The sequence below is a fragment of the Coregonus lavaretus genome (genome assembly GCF_964263955.1).
Source record: "Coregonus lavaretus genome assembly, chromosome: 14".
Lineage (NCBI taxonomy): Eukaryota > Metazoa > Chordata > Actinopteri > Salmoniformes > Salmonidae > Coregonus > Coregonus lavaretus.
Window position 1 is genome coordinate 49,764,720 of NC_140001.1, and position 25,090 is coordinate 49,789,809.

Consider the following 25,090-nt stretch of genomic DNA (forward strand, 5'->3'; position numbering starts at 1 on the left):
ATTGCTCATGGTGATGTTAGGCTTGTGTGTGACTTTTCTGCCATGGAAACCCATTTTCATGAAGCTCCCGGCGAACCGTTCTTGCGCTGATGTTGCTTCCAGAGGCAGTTTTGAACTCGGTAGTGAGTCTTGCATCCAAGGACAGACTATTTCTACACGCTACGCACTTCAGCACTCGGTGGTCTTGTTCTGTGAGCTTGTGTGGCCTCCCACTTCACTGCTGAGCCGTTGTTGCTCCTAGACGTGTCCACTTCACAACAACAGCACTTAAAGTTGACCGGGGAAGCTCTAGCAGGGCAGGAATTTGACGAACTGACTTGTTGGAAAGATGGCATCCTATAACAGTGCCATGTTGAAAGTCAGTAAGGCCATTCTACTGCCAATGTTTGCTATGGCGATTGCATGGCTGTGTGCCCAAATGTTATACACCTGTCAGCAACGGGTGTGGCTGAAAAAGCAGAATCCATTAATGTGAAGGGCTGTCCACATACTTTTGTATATATAGTGTATATTATCCTGTTACCAGCCACAAGTACTGATGTACTGACTGAGTAGTGGTGGTACAGTAGATTGGAGCTCAAAAAAGCTCTGACGAGGGCCTTGAGGCCGATACGTAAAGCTTATTAAAGAGCAGTGATAGTATCAAGAGCAGAGATAGTATCAAGAGCAGTGATAGTATCAAGAGCAGTGTGCGGGTTCCTTCTTTTTCTCATCTTACAATGCACCTGCAAAAAAAGATTGCTCAGATGTGCGAGTGCCTTTAGAATATATATATTTTTTCACAGTAGATTTGATTTAAAAATATATACTTTTGTATATAAAGTGTAGCTAGTCTACTGGTGCCAACATCTGACTGCTGCATTCCCTATTCATCGAAGGCAAAGATACTTATAGGTTTCTGCTTTCGTCTGTGTCTGGTGTTAGCTAGTAAGTGGCTAGCTAGGTCTTCAGCCAGCATGGAACAACAGTGGGGGAAGGTTTGCCCAAAACTCTGACGCAGTTATCATTACATTAAGAGACATGCCAAATGGAAAATTGATACAAACTTCTTGACATCATTGATAGTTATGATATATGAACATTGTCTGACAGTCTATATATTTAATGAAAAGTACCCAGACCTCACCCTGTACAGTTTTAACAGAAATTGTCCAAGATGAACTAAGTAGCTAGATTGATACAGTGAGGGGAAAAAAGTATTTGAACCGCTCGCAATCAGAAAGATTTCTGGCTCCCAGGTGTATTTTCTACAGGTAACGAGCTGAGATTAGGAGCACACTCTTAAAGGGAGTGCTCCTAATCTCAGATTGTTACCTGTATAAAAGAAACCTGTCCACAGAAGCAATCAATCAATCAGATTCCAAACTCTCCACCATGGCCAAGACCAAAGAGCTCTCCAAGGATGTCAGGGACAAGATTGTAGACCTACACAAGGCTGGAATGGGCTACAAGACCATCGCCAAGCAGCTTGGTGAGAAGGTGACAACAGTTGGTGCGATTATTCGCAAATGGAAGAAACACAAAAGACCTGTCAATCTCCCTCGGCCTGGGGCTCCATGCAAGATCTCACCTCGTGGAGTTGCAATGATCATGAGAACGGTGAGGAATCAGCCCAGAACTACACGGGAGGATCTTGTCAATGATCTCAAGGCAGCTGGGACCATAGTCACCAAGAAAAAAATTGATAACACACTACGCCGTGAAGGACTGAAATCCTGCAGCGCCCGCAAGATCCCCCTGCTCAAGAAAGCACATATACAGGCCCGTCTGAAGTTTGCCAATGAACATCTGAATGATTCAGAGGAGAACTGAGGGAAAGTGTTGTGGTCAGATGAGACCAAAATGGAGCTCTTTGGCATCAACTCAACTCGCCGTGTTTGGAGGAGGAGGAATGCTGCCTATGACCCCAAGAACACCATCCCCACTTTCAAACATGGAGGTGGAAAAATTATGCTTTGGGGGTGTTTTTCTGCTAAGGGGACAGGGCAACTTCACCATATCAAAGGGACGATGGACCGTCAAATCTTGGGTGATAACCTCCTTCCCTCAGCCAGGGCATTGAAAATTGGGTCGTGGATGGGTATTCCAGCATGACAATGACCCGCTCAAGAAGAAGCACATTAAGGTCCTGGAGTGGCCTAGCCAGTCTCCAGACCTTAATCCCATAGAAAATATGTAGAGGGAGCTGAAGTTTCGAGTTGCCAAACGTCAGCCTCAAAACCTTAATGACTTGGAGAAGATCTGCAAAGAGGAGTGGGACAAAATCCCTCCTGAGATGTGTGCAAACCTGGTGGCCAACTACAAGAAACGTCTGACCTCTGTGATTGCCAACAAGGGTTTTGCCACCAAGTACTAAGTCATGTTTTGCAGAGGGGTCAAATACTTATTTCCATCATTAAAATGCAAATCAATTTCAAAATTTTTTTACATGCGTTTTTCTGGATTTTTTTTTTGTTATTCTGTCTCTCACTGTTCAAATAAACCTACCATTAAAATTATAGACTGATCATTTCTTTGTCAGTGGGCAAACATACAAAATCAGCAGGGGATCAAATACTTTTTTCCCTCACTGTAAACAGTGCTGATCAATTCCAGTTGGGCTAGCTAGGTAAATTATACAGCCAACATTTTGTCTATATTGATGCTGTTATAATAGCCAAACAGTTGGATAAACAAATCATTTGTGAAATCATGATGTGGTGAATGACAGGATTGGATGTTGCATGCAATTTTAATGTTGTTTGAGTTGCTATGTGTATCTGCAAATTTGCTGTGTCCATGTTGCTTGACATAGGCGTTTTCAAAGAACCACCAGTCAAGGTGAGCTCCCTGCCCACTCAGTCTTTCTTTCCAGGCTTCCTGGTTGTTTGACATGAGATGGTAGTTTGACATCAAATTGTGAGCATTTCTTTTGGGAAAAAATATTATGGGTGATGTTTTAGTCACTCCAAAAGCTTTTTTACATGGGAATCAGAATGACTGTTCGGTATCTTAAAGGCTTTTATAAGCCAAATAATTATCATCCTGTGAAAAAACACTGTTTTAGACTAGCCCACTAGCCTAAAGATGGACCAGCCCATCTGGCATTTGCCTGAACTCCAGAGACGGAGATGGCTAACGTGTGTTTATGCCCAAACTCCCTTTATGTTATGCAACATAGCATAACACAACAAGTTTGAATGTTACATTGTTTCTGTTACGTACCATTGCTCTGCTGGAAGAAGGCTTATTGAAATGCATTGTATGCACAATTTGCACTGTATTATTTGTTTCTGTGACTTCTGTAAGTATGTTTTTGAAGTGTATCAATGGTGCAACTTCTATCATGTCAGACATCAACTTTAATATATATTTTTTTATGGGCCGTGCTCTGTGTGGGTGTCCTCTCCTCATCACTTCTCTTATATAAAAGTACTCAAAGTAAAAGATAAATAGAGGGATGGATAGTCAAGAGGTAAACGAACAGAAATATAAAACACTGTGCAACAGCACATGCAAGCACTGAATATCTTGTTGCCATGGAAATTGTTTTGTTAGGCGATGTGACACAGTTAGGAAATGTGCACAGCACTCTGTTAAGATATTATATACTGTATGTAAGATAGCTGTGTCTCACTTTATACCCATCTGTCTCTCTGTATCTCTCTCGCTTGCACTTTCTCTATAACTCTTTCCATCTCTCTTTCTCTCTCTTTCTTGCTTTTTCTCTTTCATTCTCTGTCTCTAGTGTCTCTTCCTTTCTTGTTCTCATTCTTTCTCTTCCTCTTCCTCTTTCTCTTTATCTGTCCTCTCCCTATAAGCGAGGCAGTATGACAGCACAGATCATGTTTGAAGGAGAACACTATACAGGCCTTATGTAAAGGCTTTTATGAAGGTGACATGAAAACAGAGGATGGATAGATGTTCTCTTGATTCTGTTCGGTTCACTGCCCCCCTGTACCACTTATGGAGGGGAGTAGAGACAGAGAGAAGGGTGAGTGTTAAGAATTTTGGAGAGGAGCAAATTTGAGAAGATGAGAGGGAGGAGAGTGGCAAAGAGAAGGAAGAGGACAGCTGGAGTGGGTGGAAAGGTGGAGTGCAAAGAGAGGAGGAGGAGGAGAGTGAGGGAGAGGTGGAGGAGATGGAGTGGGAGTAGAGAAGGAGAATGTGGGAGCCGCATCTTCTCTATGCTGAGAGAGGGGGGAGGAGGAGAAGAGGGAGTCAGTAGTGTCCTCTCTTCTGTTTGTCTTCGCCGACTAAGAAAAGCAGCTTCTCTGCTAAACCACAGCCCCAGGACATGACAATTTGAATCAAAGCCTCTACCACTTCACTCAATGCCTGGTGTGTGTTTGTGTTTGTGTGTGTGCCAGTGCATGTAAGTCCACTGTGTGTTGGGAAGTAGGTTAGGAAGGCAGTAGTCTCGCGTTGCCTTACCTCCAAAATCAAATCAAATCACATTTTATTTGTCACATGCGCTGAATACAACAGGTGTAGACCTTACCATTGTCGTGACGTGACTTTCATTAATGTGATGACTGTTATTTATTGAATAATTACCTACTATGTTTATTGTTACTAGGTTAAATTAATCATGGAACAATTAACTCATTAGGAATTTGGGGCACCACAGGAGAAGTTGTTTAACGAGATACCATCTCCCGAATTAAATGTAATCAATATAGATATTGTTAACAGTCACTTATTAATCATTTATGTCATATCAGTCTCATTCTGAACGTTGCAGACTTCTTGAATCTGCACAAACCCGAGTCTTACTGATCATTCCATACCACACAAATTGATTTCATTATTTATTTACTACCAAACTAAATGATAACACAGGATACACACACACACACACACACACACACACACACACACACACACACACACACACGGTATAGGTTATTGATTAGAAACTTAATACGAATACGACAGGTCCCTAGCGGACTAACACAATATGACACTTGTTACAAAAGATGGAGAGTTAAAGAAAGAGAGAGGAAGAGAAGCAACACTTGGATACATTTGGGAATACTCTCACAGTAATCCTAATACCTTGCCCTGAACTGCCATCCCTTTTGGTTAAGAAGTAATGCATGTATTTACGTGTTGAAGGTCTTCATCGTGTATCTCTGTTGGACCCAGGCCTTCGTGGAAAGGGGTCGATTGGGCCTTCTCCTTCGTATGGGCCTTCTCCTTCGTTCTCAGGTGTAAGGCTCTGATTGTCCACTAGAGGTCACAATGTCCTTCTTCTTAGTTGTCTGTTTTTCACTCGTTCTGGAAGTGGTCTTCTGAGGACGGCTAATCAGCCGTGTCGATGATCCCCAGTGGGGTAATGAGAGCAGTGTAGTAGACAATGGTTTGAAGAGAGTAACAGGATGGTCCCACTTAAATTCACCTTCTTAGATACAGTACTTAGAACAGCTACTCATCTGTAACATTGATTGTTATTGAGGCGACTTTGTTGTCTTCACCTCATGTTGATTGTTAGGGTCTTAAACAATGGAGAACGTAGCTGTGGCTTGAGTTTTTCTGGTCTGGTATGTTAATTCTTAACTCAATCTTTTATACCCTTGGGTAAAAAGGGGCATTTCCGTCATACTGACACGCTCACTGAGCTTCCTCGGGCGTGGCTAGTTAACGAGGCAAAATATCATCATCACTATGATCTTGTTAGAAAGCTAAAATCACATTCCTATCTTCACGAAAATATTATCTTCCTCCTTCATATTTTCTAGGACGTAAACCTGATATACACAGAGTATAAGCTCTTCAAGTTACAATGTTTTTGTTATAACGTTTTTATAAAATGTTTAATGATATCACAAAATATAAATTAATTTTCTATATTACATTTCTCATCGTTCCCAACATTCAGATGTTGAAATATATTGTCCCAGTGTTCATTGTTGGATGTTGAAGTTTTTGGGCGGCAAAACCTTCTGTAACAAAGGGATAGTTTTTCCAAATACTGAGGAGCAAAGGGAGAGATACCCCTCCTGCCTAATTTACGACCGAGTGTTAAGGTGTCAAAACCGGCCCACCACCCCTTCCCCTCGTCTGTGGATAAGAGGGTCTGGTAGTTGTCAGCTATTTACCAAGCTGATGTGAGGCCTTTGATCCTCACCCAGTAGCGTCATGACACCGTGAAATGCTTACTTACAAGCCCTTAACCAACAATGCAGTTCAAGAAATAGAGTTAAGAAAATATTTACTAAATAAAATAAAGTAAAACAATTGTATAAAATCAAAAAGTAACACAAGAAAATTACATAACAATAACGAGGCTATATACAGGGGGTACCTGTACCGAGTCAATGTGAGGGGGTACAGGTTAGTCCAGGTAATTTGTAAAATGACTATGCATAGATGATAAACAGCGAGTAGCAGCAGTGTAAAAACAAAGTGTGTGGAGGGGGGTAGAAGTCTTATGGCTTGGAAGTAGATGCTGTTAAGGAGCCTTTTGGTCCTAGACTTGGCGCTCCGGTACCGCTTGCTGTGCAGTAGCAGAGAGAACAGTCTATGACTTGGGTGACTGGAATCTTTGACAATTTTTAGGGCCTTCCTCCTAGACACCGCCTAGTATATAGGTCCTGGGTGTCAGGAAGCTTGGCCCCAGTGATATACTGTGCCGTACGCACTATACTCTGTAGTGCCTTGCGGTCTGATGCTGAGCAGTTGCCATGCCAGGCGGTGATGCAACCGGTCAGGATGCTCTCGATGGTGCAGCTGTATAACCTTTTGAGGATCTGGGGACCCATGCCAAATCTTTTCAGTCTCCTGAGGGGGAAAAGGTGTTGTCGTGCCCTCTTCATAACTGTCTTGGTGTGTTTGGACCATGATAGTTTGTTGGTGATGTGGACACCAAGGAACTTGAAACTCTTGACCCGCTCCACTTCAGCCCCGTCAATGTTAATGGAGGCCTGTTCGGCCCTCCTTTTCCTATAGTCCACGATCAGCTCCTTTGTCTTGCTCACATTGAGGGAGAGGTTGTTGTCCTGGCACCACACTGCCAGGTCTCTGACCTCCTCCCTGTAGGCTGTCTCATCGTTGTCGGTGATCAGGCCTACCACTGTTGTGTTGTGCTTGGCCACGCAGTCGTGGGTGAACAGGGAGTACAGGAGGGGAGTAAGCATGCACCCCTGAGGGGCCCCAGTGTTGAGGATCAGCGTGACAGATGTGTTGTTGCCTATCCTTACCACCTGGGGGTGGCCCGTCATGAAGTCCAGGATCCAGTTGCAGAGGGAGGTGTTTAGTCCCAGGGTCCTTAGCTTAGTGATGAGCTTTGTGGGCACTATGGTGTTGAACGCTGTGCTGTAGTCAATGAACAGTATTCTCACATAGATGTTCCTTTTGTCCAGGTGGGAAAGGGCAGTGTGGAGTGCGATTGAGATTGCAATCAGGTCATTGCCACGCCTCCCTTGGAGGTCTGAAGAATTTTGTGTTGTAAAAACAGTTTGAATGGTCCACTGGGACAAGATTTTTATTGGATGTTACATTTCAAGAACCCTCCCCCCACACACCCGTAGAAGGGGTGCTGTGTGTTATGTGTGTCATGGTTTTCCGTCCTGGTATTTGTTGCCTATGCTAGTTTCACATGCTAGTTTTCAAGTTATCAAGTGTGGCCAACAGTCTGCGATTTTATATTTATTGAAATTGAAAGTGGATTTAAGCTGGTAAAGTCAAACGTCACAACATGTTCTTAATTGCTCTGGAGACAAACACACTTTTTTCCTTGACTCCATTCGTCCACATGGCTGTGCTTTACTACCACCGAAAATATAATGAAGATTGCACATTATTTTGTTTTTGTAATGACCCCAAAAAACAGAAACAGTGGGAGAACCTATTCAAGTAAGTAAATAAATGTTTTAAATGTTCAAAAAAGTATGTATTATTAGCTAGCTAGCAAGCTAGCTGGCTACAGTAAGCCACTTTGTAGGCTAACTCAACTGGGCTGCTAAACTTTAGACACTGTTTAGCTAAGTGAATTTGTATTTTGTATTTGTATTTATTAGGCAGCAGCTACTCTTCCTGGGGTCCAAACACGTTAAGGCACGATACATCACATAAAAACAGAAGATAAAACAATACATCATATAACATTATTACACCACTACATATCTACAATACAAAATCTATAATACCACCACACAACAACATTACAATGTACGTGGGTGTAGAGTGTGTGTGCTAGTGTTTGTGTGCGTATATGCATGTGTCTTTACCTGTGTGTCTCTTCACAATACCCGCTGTTCCATAAGATGTATTTTTATGTTTTTTAAAATCTGATTCTGCTGCTTGCATCAGTCACCTGATGTGGAATAGAGTTCCATGTAGTCATGGCTCTATGTAGTACTGTGTGCCTCCCATAGTCTGTTCTGGACTTGGGATTATGAAGAGACCTCTGGTTGCATGTCTTGTAGGGTATGCATGGGTGTCCGAACTGTGTTCTAGTAGTTTAAACAGACAGCTCGGTGCATTCAGCTTGTCAACACTTCTTACAAAAACTAGTGATGAATTCAATCTCTCCTCCACTTTGAGCCATGAGAGACTGACATGTTAATGTTAGCTGTCCGTGAACATTTAAGGGCCATCCGTGCTGTCATGTTCTGAGCCAATTGTGGCACCTGACCACACAACTGAACAGTAGTCTAGGTGTGACAAAACAGGCCTGTAAGACCTGCCTTGTTGATAGTGTTGTAAAGAAGGCAGAGCAGTGCTTTATTAGGGACAGACTTCTCCCTATCGTAGCTACTGTTGTATCAACATGTTTTGACCATGACAGTTTACAATCCAGGGTTACTCCAAGCAGTTTAGTCACCTCAACTTGCTCAAATTCCACAATATCCATTACAAGATTTAGTTGAGGTTTATAGTTTAGTGAATGATTTGTCCTAAATACAATGCTTTTAGTTTTTGAAATATTTAAGACTAACTTATTCCTTGCCACCCATTCTGAAACGAACTGCAGCTCTTTAAGCATTTCAGGCATCTCAGTTGCTGTAGTAGTTCATGTGTATAGTGTTGAGTCATCCATATACATAGACACACTGAGGTTTTGTTAGTAAAAATTGAAAAAGTAAGGGGCCTAGACAGCTGCCCTGGGGAATTCATGATTCTACCTCGATTATGTTGAAGAGGCTTCCATTAAAGAACACCCTCTGTGTTCTCTTTATCCACAATATAGTGGGGGGTGTAAAGTCATAACCCATAAGTTTTTCCAGCAGCAGACTATGATTGATAATGTCAAAAGCCGCACTGAAGTCTAACAAAACAGCCCCCTCAATCTTTTTATCATCAATTTCTCTCAGCCAATCATCAGTCATTTGTGTAAGTGCTGTGCTTGTTGAATATCCTTCCCTATAAGCGTGCTGAAAGTCTGTTGTCAATTTGTTTACTGTAAAATAGCATTGTTTACTAAAATGTTTACTAAGGGTTGGTAACAGGTTGATTGGTTGGCTATTTGAACCAGTAAAGAGGGCTTTACTATTCTTGGGTAACGGAATGACTTTTGCTTCCCTCCTGGCCTGAGGGCACACACTTTCTAGTAGGTTTAGATTGAAGATATGGCAAATAGGAGTGGCAATATCGTCCACCATTATCCTCAGTAGTTTTCCACCCAAGTTGTTAGACCCTGGTGGCTTGTAATTGTTGATAGACAACAATCATTTTTTCACCTCTTCCTCACTCACTTTACGGAATTCAAAATTACAATGCTTGTCTTTCATAATTTGGTCTGTTATACTTGGATGTGTAGTGTCGATGTTTGTTGCTGGCATGTCATGCCTAAATGTGCTAATCTTGCCAATAAAAAAATAATTAAAGTAGTTAACAATATCAGTTGGTTTTGTGATGAATGAGCCATCTGATTCAAGAAATGATGGAGCTGAGTTTGCCTTTTTGCCCAAAATGTCATTAAAGGTGCTCCAAAGCTTTTTACTATCATTCTTTATATCATTTTTATTTGTTTCATAGTATAGTTTCTTCTTATTTTTTATTCAGTTTAAATGTCATCAGCTAGCTAACTTCCTGTTAGATAGCTATCTTAATGTAATCATTGTAAATTGAAAACAATCTCCAAATGCATTTGTAGATAACAGCCATGGAAGAGGGTGAAATTGTATCTCCAGTTGTCAGTAAAGGGAGAGTGTAGGCTACTGGATAGGGCAGGTAATTTTGTGAGAGGACATTATGAAAGGATTCTCCAGTTCCAGGCCCTAGAGGGGGAGCTTTGAGGACAGAGAGATAATAGCACATAATATTTATTCTGTGCTGTCTAATTTTAGTAAAATGAAGCCTGTTTCTTTGAGATGTTTTCTCTCCTCAGATATCGAAAGCTGTGAAAGCCTGTTTGCAGATGAAGAGTGGTCCCAATGAATGTCCCAAGATACTAAGGGTATATCCTATATGCCATTGGTTATATGTGTAGGCCTACCTATGTTAGCAAATGTTGTATACAAAAATACAGTTAAACATCACAAACAATGTATAAACCTATTGCTGCTGGGTGTGCAGGTTTCAGCCCAGCAATAACACACCTGATTCAACTGATCAAATATAATGAGATGATAATCAAGTGTGCTATTGCTGGGCTGGAATAGAGGTCTGGTCACCCAGTATATCAGGGATCAGTGGAGCAAGGTTTCCCACCGCTGGTATGGAGTTTATTTTTGTTCACCTAAAATGATGCTTTGGTAATAATAGCTTACTTGTACTACTCAATTATGTATTGTTATTTAGACTAAGATGTCTAATCTTTACATGGGAGTTACCCTATTTTTACATTTTGAAGTGTTTATTCTTTGAAGTGAAGTGTTTAAACTTGTTTTAATTGTTTCAACTATTATTCAAAATGAACTAGTGTCAATGTTGATTAATCACATATCACAATCGTGCAATAAAGAGGGGAATGGCTTGTCTCTAATGTGTCTGTGTTGTATTCTCAAATGAACATTTCCTTTTTGTCGAATTGTAAGATCTCCAATCTGCTTCATTTGATTGTCACTCTTTCTCAGTATATCAGCTCTTATAATAATAATAATTGGTCATTTAGCAGACGCTCTTATCCAGAGCGACTTACAGGAGCAATTAGGGTTAAGTGCCTTGCTCAAGGGCACATGGACAGATTTATCACCTAGTCGGCTCCGGGATTGGAACCAGCGACCTTTCGGTTACTGGCACAACGCTCTTAACCACTAAGCTACCTGCCGCCCCATCTTATCATGTGTTATGCATTGCCAATGCAGCCATAGGCCTACAGTATGACGGCATTACTGGCCTTATGGGCATCTGTCATCTGAAGCAGAGAATAACTAAACTCACACATTGTTTACATGTTGAGCTATATGTTCTCAATTTAAAATGATACCAGTAGAGTAGCAGATTTTGTGAACGCCTTTTAAGTGCTGACAAATAAAATAGTTTAGTGCAAATCCAACCTTTGTAATTTAGGTACAGTATAAAAAATAAGGAGATGACGATTATGCTATAGGAGATGAGCATTACTGGTAAGATTTTATGAGGTTCAATTTATTTCATGCATTTCAGCAATGTTGCTAGCAAAATGATTGCAGTTGTTCCCATAGATAGACAGTACATGGTTGCTCTATGTCTCGCTGACCCTGGATGAGCTAACGACTGGGCTAACACAGCTAACCTTCTATGCTGTTTTTATTTTTTAAAATGTGGCTTTATAATTGTGAGAGAAATTAGTAGCTAGCTAGTTAGTTTTACCTAGGTATCTTACAAGGTTAGCTGACTTTTCTCAAAACGAACCTCATTGTGGCTAGCTACTTTCTGTCCCTCATGCTAGCCTTTACAGCCAAATATGACTTCAGAAATGTCAACATAAAAAATATTGATATGGCCAACATTGTAGGCCATTTCACCCCTCTTGTTGCAGCTTTAGGTCATCTCGAAATAACAGAGAAATGCTGTGAAAACCAGTGTGCTGCAAACATTCTAAAATGTTTTGTCACCAGTGCTTGTTTTGATGATATTTTCTGTCCTCACGCACTGTTGCTCTTACGGCACTAATCTGGTGAGCACCTTTGGAGCTCTGCCCAAGCAAGGCATTTGATTGGTTTGACATGTTGCAAGGCGTCAATGATTTACACGACGTTCCGAACCCCTCTTTAGCTGATTTCTGCCATGGAACCAGGCTAAGAAGGCAGATACATAGAGAAAATCAGCAAGGATAATGGGAGGGAGCGAGGGAGAGGGAAGGGGGAGCGAGAGAAAGTGTGAAAGAAAAGAGCAGGCTGACTGATTTTGATGATCATAGGCTATGTAAGTGTAATATATCATTTTCTCACCCAGCAGACTCTCTCCATGGATAGGGCCCTGGTCAAAAATAGTGCACTATAAAGGGAATAGGGTGCCGTTTGGGACGCAGACTCCATGTCACCATGTCCTTTGGCTCAGTTCATGCCTGGAGAGTGTGTCCCTGTTACAGCCTGTTTGTGTCAGGAGGAGACACTTGCAGTCTAAACATACACACACAACCTTTCTGGGTGTCTGTCTGTGTGCAGACAAACCATATGCACGAGCGTGCGCAAGTGTGTGTGTGTTTGACGTGTGAGCCCAAAGCTGATGGTCACTCTTTTAACCCCTGGCTCTACTGTTGCTGAGCCCAAGCCAGTCTGGTGGGTGCTTGTGCCAGCGCGTCCACGCATTTGTTTATCATTAACTTGTTTCCTCTCCTTCTATATGTTTAGGCTCTTCAGGAATGTTGAGGTGTGTTGGCACTTACAGTACCCCTGTCTCTTTGCCGCTCATTCTCTGTCACTCACTCTCTCTCTCTCTCTCTTCTTGCAGCACTACTTCCTGATCGTGTTTGGCCATGATGGACAGAAGCCTCTGGAGCTACGGACGGAGGAGGAGAATGAATGTGATGAATGGGTGGAGGCCATCCAACAGGCCAGGTACTGTGTGTGTGTGTGTGTGTGTGTGTGTGTGTGTGTGTGTGAGTGAGACCCTCCTGAGAGATGGGGAGGGGCTGGTTGTGTGTTGCTGTGTCTGCATAACAACCAGGCCAGAGCCCAGTGGGTATACCTGTACATAGCCATGGGACCTGCCTGTTCTACATCTCTCATTCTTAACCCCCCTCCTGCTTATCTCCAGAACCCAGTTGCCTTCAGGTACACACCCAAGGACCTATCTCCCTCCCACTCAACCTATTTCCTTCTCATCCTCTCTCTATCAGGCCTCCTTCCACAGTTTGTCTCATTGCTCTCCCTCTCTTCTACTTTCTCTCTCCCTCATTGCCTCTGTGTATAGAGCAACAAAAATATTGTTTATTATACCTTTCCAGTCCTGTCAGATATACCCAAGGACCTAGTGGTTTGGGAGCGGGGTCTATTCGGTATTGGGTATTTCTGTCCTCCAGGGTCCCTCAGTGACATCATCCCTGTGTGTCTGTCTCCTCAGCTACTCTGACATTATCATTGAGCGCGAGGTCTTGATGCAAAAGTACATCCACCTGGTCCAGATTGTGGAGACAGAGAAGGTGGCAGCCAACCAACTACGCACTCAATTGGAGGATCAGGATACAGAGATAGAGAGGCTCAAAGGAGAGGTGCTTGCAAGCACACTCGCACTCACAACAGACTACCTCTGTCTGTCCCTCTTTCTCTGTCTCTAGCTCTTCTCTCTTTCTGTATTGTTTTGTATACAGTGGGGAAAAAAAGTATTTAGTCAGCCACCAATTGTGCATGTTCTCCCACTCAAAAAGATGAGAGAGGCCTGTAATTTTCATCATAAGTACACGTCAACTATGACAGACAAAATGAGGAAAAAAAATCCAGAAAATCACATTGTAGGATTTTTTATGAATTTATTTGCAAATTATGGTGGAAAATAAGTATTTGGTCAATAACAAAAGTTTCTCAATACTTTGTTATATACCCTTTGTTGGCAATGACACAGGTCAAACGTTTTCTGTAAGTCTTCACAAGGTTTTCACACACTGTTGCTGGTATTTTGGCCCATTCCTCCATGCAGATCTCCTCTAGAGCAGTGATGTTTTGTGGCTGTCGCTGGGCAACACAGACTTTCAACTCCCTCCAAAGATTTTCTATGGGGTTGAGATCTGGAGACTGGCTAGGCCACTCCAGGACCTTGAAATGCTTCTTACGAAGCCACTCCTTCGTTGCCCGGGCGGTGTGTTTGGGATCATTGTCATGCTGAAAGACCCAGCCACGTTTCATCTTCAATGCTCTTGCTGATGGAAGGAGGTTTTCACTCAAAATGTCACGATACATGGCCCCATTCATTCTTTCCTTTACACGGATCAGTCGTCCTGGTCGCTTTGCAGAAAAACAGCCCCAAAGCATGATGTTTCCACCCCCATGCTTCACAGTAGGTATGGTGTTCATTGGATGCAACTCAGCATTCTTTGTCCTCCAAACACGACGAGTTGAGTTTTTACCAAAAAGTTATATTTTGGTTTCATCTGACCATATGACATTCTCCCAATCCTCTTCTGGATCATCCAAATGCACTCTAGCAAACTTCAGACGGGCCTGGACATGTACTGGCTTAAGCAGGGGGACACGTCTGGCACTGCAGGATTTGAGTCCCTGGCGGCGTAGTGTGTTACTGATGGTAGGCTTTGTTACTTTGGTCTCAGCTCTCTGCAGGTCATTCACTAGTCCCCCGCGTGGTTCTGGGATTTTTGCTCACCGTTCTTGTGATCATTTTGACCCCACGGGGTGAGATCTTGCGTGGAGCCCCAGATCGAGGGAGATTATCAGTGGTCTTGTATGTCTTCCATTTCCTAATAATTGCTCCCACAGTTGATTTCTTCAAACCAAGCTGCTTACCTATTGCAGATGCAGTCTTCCCAGCCTGGTGCAGGTCTACAATTTTGTTTCTGGTGTCCTTTGACAGCTCTTTGGTCTTGGCCATAGTGGAGTTTGGAGTGTGACTGTTTGAGGTTGTGGACAGGTGTCTTTTATACTGATAACAAGTTCAAACAGGTGCCATTAATACAGGTAACGAGTGGAGGACAGAGGAGCCTCTTAAAGAAGAAGTTACAGGTCTGTGAGAGCCAGAAATCTTGCTTGTTTGTAGGTGACCAAATACTTATTTTCCACCATAAATTCATTAAAAATCCTACAATGTGATTTTCTGGATTTTTTCTCCTCAATTTGTCTGTCATAGTTGACGTGTACCTATGATGAAAATTACAGGCCTCTCTCATCTTTTTAAGTGGGAGAACTTGCACAATTGGTGGCTGACTAAATACTTTTTTTCCCCACTGTATGTCTCTTTCCTTCTCTGCCCTCTCTTCATTTTTAGTTGTGTCCTCTCTCTTCTCCAGCTCCATTTCTCGTTCTCTCTCTCTTTCTTTATTAATCTTTCTCTCCTCCCCCTCTGTCATTGTCGAGCTGTCTCTCTCAGCCTTGATTTCAGACCACCACCTCTCGTCTCCTTGGTGACGGCATATGCACTCGCTTTATTGACATTTCTAATCTGACAAGTTGCAAACACATACATACACACACACACACACACACTGTGATCAGTCTCCAGTCAGCGCAAGTCAATGAGTCATGCAAAAGAGGAACACACACGTTTGTGGAGAGTTGACTGCTCGCTAAGCTGAGGGAAAGGTCTTTAGCGGTTATTTTGGGGGTGATAAATGCAGCGTTAATAATGCAGCACACCTACACTCAAGCTCACACACACACGCTGTGACAATGTGTAATTATTGGCTAGTGATAATTAGATGAACAGTCCTAATTGTTCCTGGAGTAAACAGTCAGTGAGACCTGGATGGATGAGATTAATGTCCGACAGCTGGGAGAAGATCATGAACACTACTGTTTGTGTGTGTTTGTGTGTGTTTGTGTGTGTGTGTGTGTGTGTGTGTGTGTGTGTGTGTGTGTGTGTGTGTGTGTGCATGCATCCAACACTGTGCAGCGATTTGAGAAACTGGATGTTGAGTTCTTACTGAGCGTTTTACTGAGTTTAGTGTTTGGTAATCATGGATCTACAGGGTCCAACCTAACGCTAGTATTAACAGCTGTTAGAAATGCTCATAGCTTTCCTTATAACACTGCCTGTATGTACAATACATGTACTGACTTTGATAGAAGGCAACATTCACAACAGAACTGTACTGTGCCTGTAGAACTTTACTGCCAGACGTGACAGAAATTAATAAAGAGCTGGTCAGAGTATTTTATCATTCTCAGAATCTATTTTATTCTAATGTATCCTACATTACCAGAGTTCTGGGCAGAGAGGAGCTTTAATGGAAACAAGTATGACTCTTACCAGTAAGAGAACATTAAATACATTAGAGTGTGCTGCGCTCTGTCTTATGATCATAGATTATAGATTCAGACTACAGGTGAGAGATGAACATGGCATTGTCCCAAATGGCACCCTATTCCCTATCCAGTACATTACTTCTGACCAGGTCCCATAAGGCTCTGGTCAAAAGTAGTGCACTATGTATGAAATAGGGTGTCATTTGGGATGCAGTCATTTAAATGTGTTTCTCATGAATATGAGATGTATGGTTGGAGTACTAGCATGTAATTGGAATGATCCATCTCATTAGAAACACACTTGTTGTGTTCCTCTTCATTCATGAATAATGGAACAAACCACCATAGCTCTCAATGACCATCTCTAATGGAGACCAGAGAAAGAGAAGTACATAGCTCTCTAGGTTAAGGTTTGGAATTCGAATGGGCTCCATGTTGGCAGCCATGACAGTCACATTCCAGATAGAATGTTCCATAGGCTACACTGTAACAGTAATGTGAACCTTTCCTGAGACATCAAGTAGTGTCCCTTCTGACCATCCAAAACCAAAGACTAGCTAGCCAGTTGTTATGTGTGTTAGCCAGCTGCTTCATAAGTGTGTTAGTGTTGTTGTGAATGTGGGGTTTTGCATACCGGGTCGACTGTGCCGGGACACACTCATGTCACACCAACATGGAGGAGAGTTGACCAGCACTGAGTGAGTGAGTGATCGAGTGAGTGAAAGGCTATATTCCGTTTATCTACACTTCTCCCAAAGACTCATTCCCTCCCCCTCATGGGTTTAAAAGGAAAGGACTGGTGTGAGGAATTTGGTGGAGATTCACTCCAGCCATGCTTGCACAATGCTTTTAAATGCCTGAGGGGGTGTGAACTAGTGCACACTTCTGGAGAAGGGTAGAGAATCGGAATGTAGCCATCAGGGTGCACTGTAACTAAAAAAAGGCTGTGGAACCAGTTACTTAATAATAATTAGTTGAAACAACTCAATTTTTTACAGTGTGAGTGAGTGAGGATGTATGAATTGCCTCTCTGCTGAACAGTGGTTACTGGTTAGCTATCATCTGTCATGGTCTGTCTGTGCTATGTAAATCAGTGGCCTCAGACCACACTCATATACGCTTAACTCCTGATAAGTAGACACTCAGGTATAATGTACAGTGCAGCTCACCAGTCCCAATTTTAATGTTGTTGTTGACTTAACTGCCCAGAATATTTGCTGTCTCCAGTTCATTGCATTAAAAAATGTATTATGATTTAAAGATAGACTCAGCAATGCACGAAGTAAACACAATATCGGGCGAGGCACAAGCGCTAGGCTAAACTTCTCCGCTGTTTTGGTCCCGTAGCTACTACATTGTAACATTGTAGTAGCGTGAAGCGCACCCATGCACATGTGCAGATACTATGTGTGACTGTGTGAGAACAAAGTCTTGCTTCACGTTCATCTCAATATCTGCAGTGCTGCTCGTGCCAACATCATAACACTGAGTCTAACTTTAACACCAATAAATGACATATTTTCTAAAAGTCAAGTGTCACATTCTAAATTTAGTGTCTTGATTCCAGCCCTTTTCCAGCACATGTGATATTTCAAATTTAACAGTCACAGTGAGGTGTGTGTAGAGGCTTTGTGAAAGTCCTGTGGGATACTGCTGCTGTATCACTGAGCTAAGCCATGATTTGCTTACGCGGTCACAGGCAGATAACACACAGTTAGGCGTGTGTGTGTGGTGGCAGGAGATTGTCCGTGAAGAGGAAGTCTGATGCTTATCTAACGTGGAAACGCCCACAGCCTGACACACACTTTGCACACATCATACACCTGACAATGCCCCACATTTCAGAGAATTTAATATCGATGGATTGCCATTTAATGTGACTATTATAGCCGTAATCAGAGCTATTTACGCTATTTCAAGTTCAAGTTTTTATTACACTCAAGTTTTTATATACTAAAGCAGTCAATACAAACTGAAATCCATACAAAACATTAATACAATACACACACAAAAGTAAAGAACATACAATTAAAATAAAAATGGTCCTCTGTAGCTCAGCTGGTAGAGCACGGCGCTCGAAACGCCAAGGTAGTGGGTTCGATCCCCGGGACCACCCATACACAAAAAAAAATTATGCACGCAAGACTGTAAGTCGCTTTGGATAAAAGTGTCTGCTAAATGGCATATTATTATTATTATTATAAAAATATATCAGGAAGCCAGAATGGTTAAGGTTACTGAAGCAAAGTCAGGAAGTCGGCATGGGAGCTGAAGCAGCTTCTTTTGGTAGCATCGAGCTGTGGGAGGCAGAATCACGATCACAGGGATGGATGAGCATGACGGTCACAGCCAGGGGGGAATAGTTGGTCAGAAGACAGGTCCAGAGCGATTCAGGAGAGCACCTTGTCGTCGACGACGTCCTCACAGCCATCCAGTAGCATAGCCAATTGACTTTGTAGGTAGAATGACCGCTAGCTACTCCTTCACTGCCAACAAGTAGCACACACTTGGGTGAATCCCCCTGCAGCCGCTGGCGCCTGAAAGGTCACCACTCATCAGTAGATCAGAGTAGAATAGTACAGTCCTCCTATTATTAGCGCACTTCTAGCATCTCCTCTGTCTTTAACTTTGGACTTCTCCTCGACCACAAGCCCCGGCATTTCAAATCAAAACACTATATGCTATGTATACACGGTCATTCTATGAGCCCAATTCAGATATTTTTCTCATTTCCAATCTTTTTGTCTGACTGTCCACGCTCAGTTTTACATGTAACCCATATCATATTTGTGCATTCACACTGATGTAGCCTCTGACATAGCATGCAGACACAATGCACACTTCCTATCACTGTTCCTTTAAATGTTGTGGTGGTTGTTGTGGTAACGGCAGGTTACATGCAACAACAAAAAAAGGTTGCATAATGGAGAATCGTAATTGTATCAGAATTGATAACCACATACTTATATGGTATAAATCAGAACTAAAAAGATCAGATTCCATTTGTTTTTCTTTGCTGTTTGAACATTGGGAAAACGTTAAGATATGTTCAAATATGCCAATAAATAGGAATTGGGCTGGCTGTAAAAACACAGCCTTAGTCTCAGTGTAAGTCTCTGGTAATGATCACTGGCGTATGAGCCCTTCTCCTGTAGCGGTTCTATACTACTATTACTATCTTAGCTGAATCCCGCTGGTAATGATCACTGGCATATGAGCCCTTCTCCTGTTGCAGTTCTATACTACTATTATTATCTTAGCTAAATCCCAAATGGCATCCTAGACCTTATATAGTGCACTATATGCCAGCCAGATCGCTCAAGATTGACTTCGAAATTGGACGTCTGTCCATGTCCTGAGGACTTCGGGAAATGCCTTCAAAACCCGCCACTAGAGGCAGCAGTGAGCGCTATTACCATCAAGTAGTCTTGGGTTTCGCCAAGGCGTTGTGGTGGATGGGTGTAATCCCATGACTCCAGATCCAAAGGTTGCGTGTTCAGTCCCAGTGGTAGACACTTTTTTACACATATTCAAAAACATAGCCCTTACCTTAACCATTTGTAATGAATGCCTAAACTTAATGTTTTAACTGTAGCTCAGTTGGTAGAGCATGGCGCTTGCAACGCCAGGGTTGTGGGTTCGTTTCCCACGGGGGGCCAGTATGAAAATGTATGCACTCACTAACTGTAAGTCGCTCTGGATAAGAGTGTCTGCTAAATGACTAAAATGTAAATGTAACCCTATCAAAAACTTTAACCTGTAACTTAAGAGTGACTGCCCCTAAAACCCAACCAATCCCTTTGAAAATGGCCAATGTGGCATCGATATGAGTCAGAAACATTCATTCTAGTGTCAACATTTACTACAAAGTGTAAACAGGATCATTTTGGTCATAAAGTCTGTCTTGTCCAAAACAGAGTTTGGGACCTGGGTGGATCACAACAGGTAAATGAAGGTTGGGTTTGGATTACAATTATGTCCACAATTCATGCCCCTCTTTCCTATTAACATTTGTTGGCACCGTGTTTTCTGGGCAAAGACTAGGCAAGTTTGCTTTGCATGGCCCGGTGCCCCGGACGGAGTCTCCTTAGGAGAACCAATGGAATGGTAAAGAATGAGCAAACCCCGCCCACCCAGGGCACCGGTTCATATATGGCGCTGTACTGTATGGCTGCCGTCTTGCGAGCTCCGGCTCAACTTTTTTGTGATTCTTTTGGCGTTTATCTTTACTTTTTTTGCACTAAATGTATCCGCTGTAATTTCTTATGATTGACGAGAACTTTTGAACATCAGATCGACAGTTATTAACCAATGAACTAAAATGTTGGCTTCGCATTAGACTCATCTGCCCTGGGCTCTTTGTGTAATTCGGACCCAATTTTCGGGCTATCCAACAGGAAACGCCAGCGAAACACAGGCAGGAGAGGGGGAGCCTTGGTGAGATTAAGGCAAATGAAAAACCGGCCACCTCTTCCCTCCATTCTATTGGCCAATGTACAGTCTCTTGATAATAAGATGGATGACCTCGAGAGGGGGAGGGGTACAGTTGAAGTCGGAAGTTTACATACACTTAGGTTGGAGTCATTTAAAAATCGTTTTTCAACCACTCCACAAATTTCTTGTTAACAAACTATCATTTTGGCAAGTCGGTTAGGACATATACCTTGTGCATGACACAAGTAATTTTTCCAACAATTGTTGACAGACAGATTATTTCACTTATAATTCACTGTATCACAATTCCAGTGGGTCAGAAGTTTAAATACACTAAGTTAACTGTGCCTTTAAACAGCTTGGACAATTCCAGAAAACTGAAAATGCGTGTGCGAGCAAGGAGGCCTACAAACCTGACTCAGTTACACCAGCTCTGTCAGGAGGAATGGACCAGAATTCACCCAACTTATTGTGGGAAGCTTGTGGAAGGCTACCCGAAACATTTGACCCAAGTTAAACAATTTAAAGGCAATGCTACCAAATACTAATTGAGTGTATGTAAACTTCTGACCCACTGGGAATGTGATGAAAGAAATAAAAGCTGAAATAAATCATTCTCTCTACTATTATTCTGACATTTCACATTCTTAAAATAATGTGGTGATCCTAACTGACCTAAGACAGGGAATTTGTACTAAGATTAAAAGTCAGGAATTGTGAAAAACGGAGTTTAAATGTATTTGGCTAAGGTGTATGTAAACTTCCGACTTCAACTGTATGTCTCTTCATCAACAGCAAATGGTATGCTGACTCTAGTTTAGTGGAAGTCTCGACCCATTATTCACCCGTCTTAGAATACCTGAAGGTCAAATGCCAACCCTTCTACCTCCCGACAGAGTTTCAGCTGTTATCATGACTGCTGTACAGTATACACTATACATTATATACAAAAGTATATGGACACCCCTTCAAATTAGCAGATTCGGCTATTACAGCCACACCCATTGCTGACAGGCATATAAAATCGAGCACACAGCCATGCAATCTCCACAGACAAACATTGGCAGTAGAATGGCCTTACTGAAGATTTCAGTGACTTTCAACGTGGCACCGTCATAGGATGTCACCTTTCCATCAAGTCAGTTCGTTACATTTCTGCCCTGCTAGAGCTGCCCCGGTCAACTGCAAGTGCTCTTATTGTGAAGTGGAAACATCTAGGAGCAACAACGTCTCAGCCGCAAAGTGGTAGGCCAAAGAAGCTCACAGAACGGGACCTCTGAGTGCTGAAGCGCGTCTGTCCTCGGTTGCAACACTCACTACCGAGTTCCAAACTGCCTCTGGAAGCAATGTCAGCACAAGAACTGTTCATCGGGAGCTTCATGAAATGGGTTTCCATGGCCGAGCAGCTGCACACAAGCCTAAGATCACCATGCGCAATGCCAAGTGTCAGCTGGAGTGGTGTAATGCTTACCACCATTGGACCCTGGAGCAGTGGAAACGTGTTCCCTAGAGTGATGAATCAAACTCAATCCGATGGATGAGTCTGGGTTTGGCGGATGCCAGGAAAACGCTACCTGCCCGAATGCATAGTGCCAACTGTGAAGTTTGGTGGAGGAAGAATACTGGTCTGGGGCTGTTTTTCATGGTTCATGTTTGGCCCCTTAGTTCCAGTGAAGGGAAATCTTAACGCTACAGCATACGACGACAATCTAGACGATTCTGTGCTTCCAACTTTGTGGCAACAGTTTGGGGAAGGCCCTTTCTTGTTTCAGCATGACAATGCCACCGTGCACAAAGCAACCTCACTAATGCTCTTGTGGCTGAATGGAAGCAAGTCCCTGCAGCAATTTTCCAACATCTAGTGGATCGCCTTCCCAGAAGAGTGAAGGCTGTTATAGCAGCAAAGGGGGACCAACTCCATATTAATGTCCATGATTTTGGAATGAGATATTCGACGAGCAGTTGGTCATGTAGTGTATATTCCACCTCAGGACAAGAAAAACAACAAGCTGGCACTTCACGAACAGTACAAGGTTATACACAAGCAGGAAACCATGCACCTGGAGGCTGCTTTTCTTGTTGCCGGTGATTTTAATTCTGCGTCATTTAGACACATAAAGTGGGGAAAAAAGGATTTAGTCAGCCACCAATTGTGCAAGTTCTCCCACTTAAAAAGATGAGAGAGGCCTGTAATTTTAATCATAGGTACACGTCAACTATGACAGACAAATTGAGAAAAAAAATCCAGAAAATCACATTGTAAGATTTTTAATGAATTTATTTGCAAATTATGGTGGAAAATAAGTATTTGGTCAATAACAAAAGTTTCTCAATACTTTGTTATATACCCTTTGTTGGCAATGACACAGGTCAAACGTTTTCTGTAAGTCTTCACAAGGTTTTCACACACTGTTGCTGGTATTTTGGCCCATTCCTCCATGCAGATCTCCTCTAGAGCAGTGATGTTTTGGGGCTGTCGCTGGGCAACACGGACTTTCAACTCCCTCCAAAGATTTTCTATGGGGTTGAGATCTGGAGACTGGCTAGGCCACTCCAGGACCTTGAAATGCTTCTTACGAAGCCACTCCTTCATTGCCCGGGCGGTGTGTTTGGGATCATTGTCATGCTGAAAGACCCAGCCACGTTTCATCTTCAATGCCCTTGCTGATGGAAGGAGGTTTTCACTCAAAATCTCACGATACATGGCCCCATTCATTCTTTCCTTTACACGGATCAGTCGTCCTGGTCCCTTTGCAGAAAAACAGCCCCAAAGCATGATGTTTCCACCCCCATGCTTCACAGTAGGTGTGGTGTTCTTTGGATGCAACTCAGCATTCTTTGTCCTCCGAAAACGACGAGTTGAGTTTTTACCAAAAAGTTCTATTTTGGTTTCATCTGACCATATGACATTCTCCCAATCCTCTTCTGGATCATCCAAATGCACTCTAGCAAACTTCAGACGGGCCTGGACATGTACTGGCTTAAGCAGGGGGACACGTCTGGCACTGCAGGATTTGAGTCCCTGGCAGCGTAGTGTGTTACTGATGGTAGGTTTTGTTACTTTGGTCCCAGCTCTCTGCAGGTCATTCCCTAGGTCCCCCCGTGTAGTTCTGGGATTTTTGCTCACCGTTCTTGTGATCATTTTGACCCCACGGGGTGAGATCTTGCGTGGAGCCCCAGATCGAGGGAGATTATCAGTGGTCTTGTATGTCTTCCATTTCCTAATAATTGCTCCCACAGTTGATTTCTACAAACAAAGCTGCTTACCTATTGCAGATTCAGTCTTCCCAGCCTGTTGCAGGTCTACAATTTTGTTTCTGGTGTCCTTTGACAGCTCTTTGGTCTTGGCCATAGTGGGGTTTGGAGTGTGACTGTTTGAGGTTGTGGACAGGTGTCTTTTATACTGATAACAAGTTCAAACAGGTGCCATTAATACAGGTAACGAGTGGAGGGCAGAGGAGCCTCTTAAAGAAGAAGTTACAGGTCTGTGAGAGCCAGAAATCTTGCTTGTTTGTACGTGACCAAATACTTATTTTCCACCATAATTTGCAAATAAATTCATAAAAAATCCTACAATGTGATTTTCTGCAGAAAAAAAATCTCAATTTGTCTTTCATAGTTGACGTGTACCTATGATGAAAATTACAGGCCTTTCTCATCTTTTTAAGTGGGAGAACTTGCACAATTGGTGGCTGACTAAATACATTTTTCCCTACTGTATGTAGGAGGTTTATTCTATATACATGGAACTGTTACACTTGAATGTTATCAAAACACGTTGTTTAGAATATCTACATAAGTTCAGCAATTGCATTCTTCTCATATTACTCTGTAGGCTATGTCACGGTTTCGGCCGAAGCTGCCTCTCTCCCTTGTTCGGGCAGGCTTCGGCGTTCGTCGTCTCCGGAATTCTAGCTGCCACCGCTATATGTTTCATGTTCGTTTGCTTTTGTCTGTTTGTTTCCACACCTGTTTCTGTTTTGACGTAATTAGGGTCCTATAAGTTTCTCGTTGTGTTTGTCTAGTGTTGTGTGTGATTGTTTCCGTCAGTGTTGTGTTTTGCTCGGTTGAGCGTATTTCTCCACTGTGCTGGAGCTTATTTGCACCTGTGTGTGCACCGTTACATTTTGTCGCACCTGTTAGTGCGCATTTACCTTTCGCCTTCGTGCGTGTTTTTGCTGTCGGGCTTAGTTGTCCTGTTGCCTGTGTTGGGCCAGTAATACAGCCTTTGGAACATTCAGTCTGCGTCCTGCGTTTGATTCCTACACTACACCTACAACACGCCCTGACAGGCTACTCAGTATGAGAAGAGTGCCATCCTCCTGCATCTCACATCTGCCTGTAGTTATTGTACTCTGTCTGCTGGACCCATGAGAAAAACTCTGTCATCTCCA

General features: G+C 42.7%; 1 protein-coding gene across 1 annotated transcript in view; it reads left to right on the forward strand.

Annotated features, from left to right (window-relative positions):
* The window catches only part of rasgrf2b (Ras protein-specific guanine nucleotide-releasing factor 2b), a gene marked incomplete at both ends in the record, with an annotated part of 136,601 nt that overhangs the window by 19,037 nt on the left and 92,474 nt on the right, over positions 1-25,090 (forward strand). The window contains 2 exons of the mRNA XM_084176605.1: positions 12,802-12,908; positions 13,414-13,561. Coding sequence (XP_084032731.1) covers positions 12,802-12,908; positions 13,414-13,561 — 255 coding nt within the window. The remainder of the gene's footprint in view (positions 1-12,801; positions 12,909-13,413; positions 13,562-25,090) is intronic.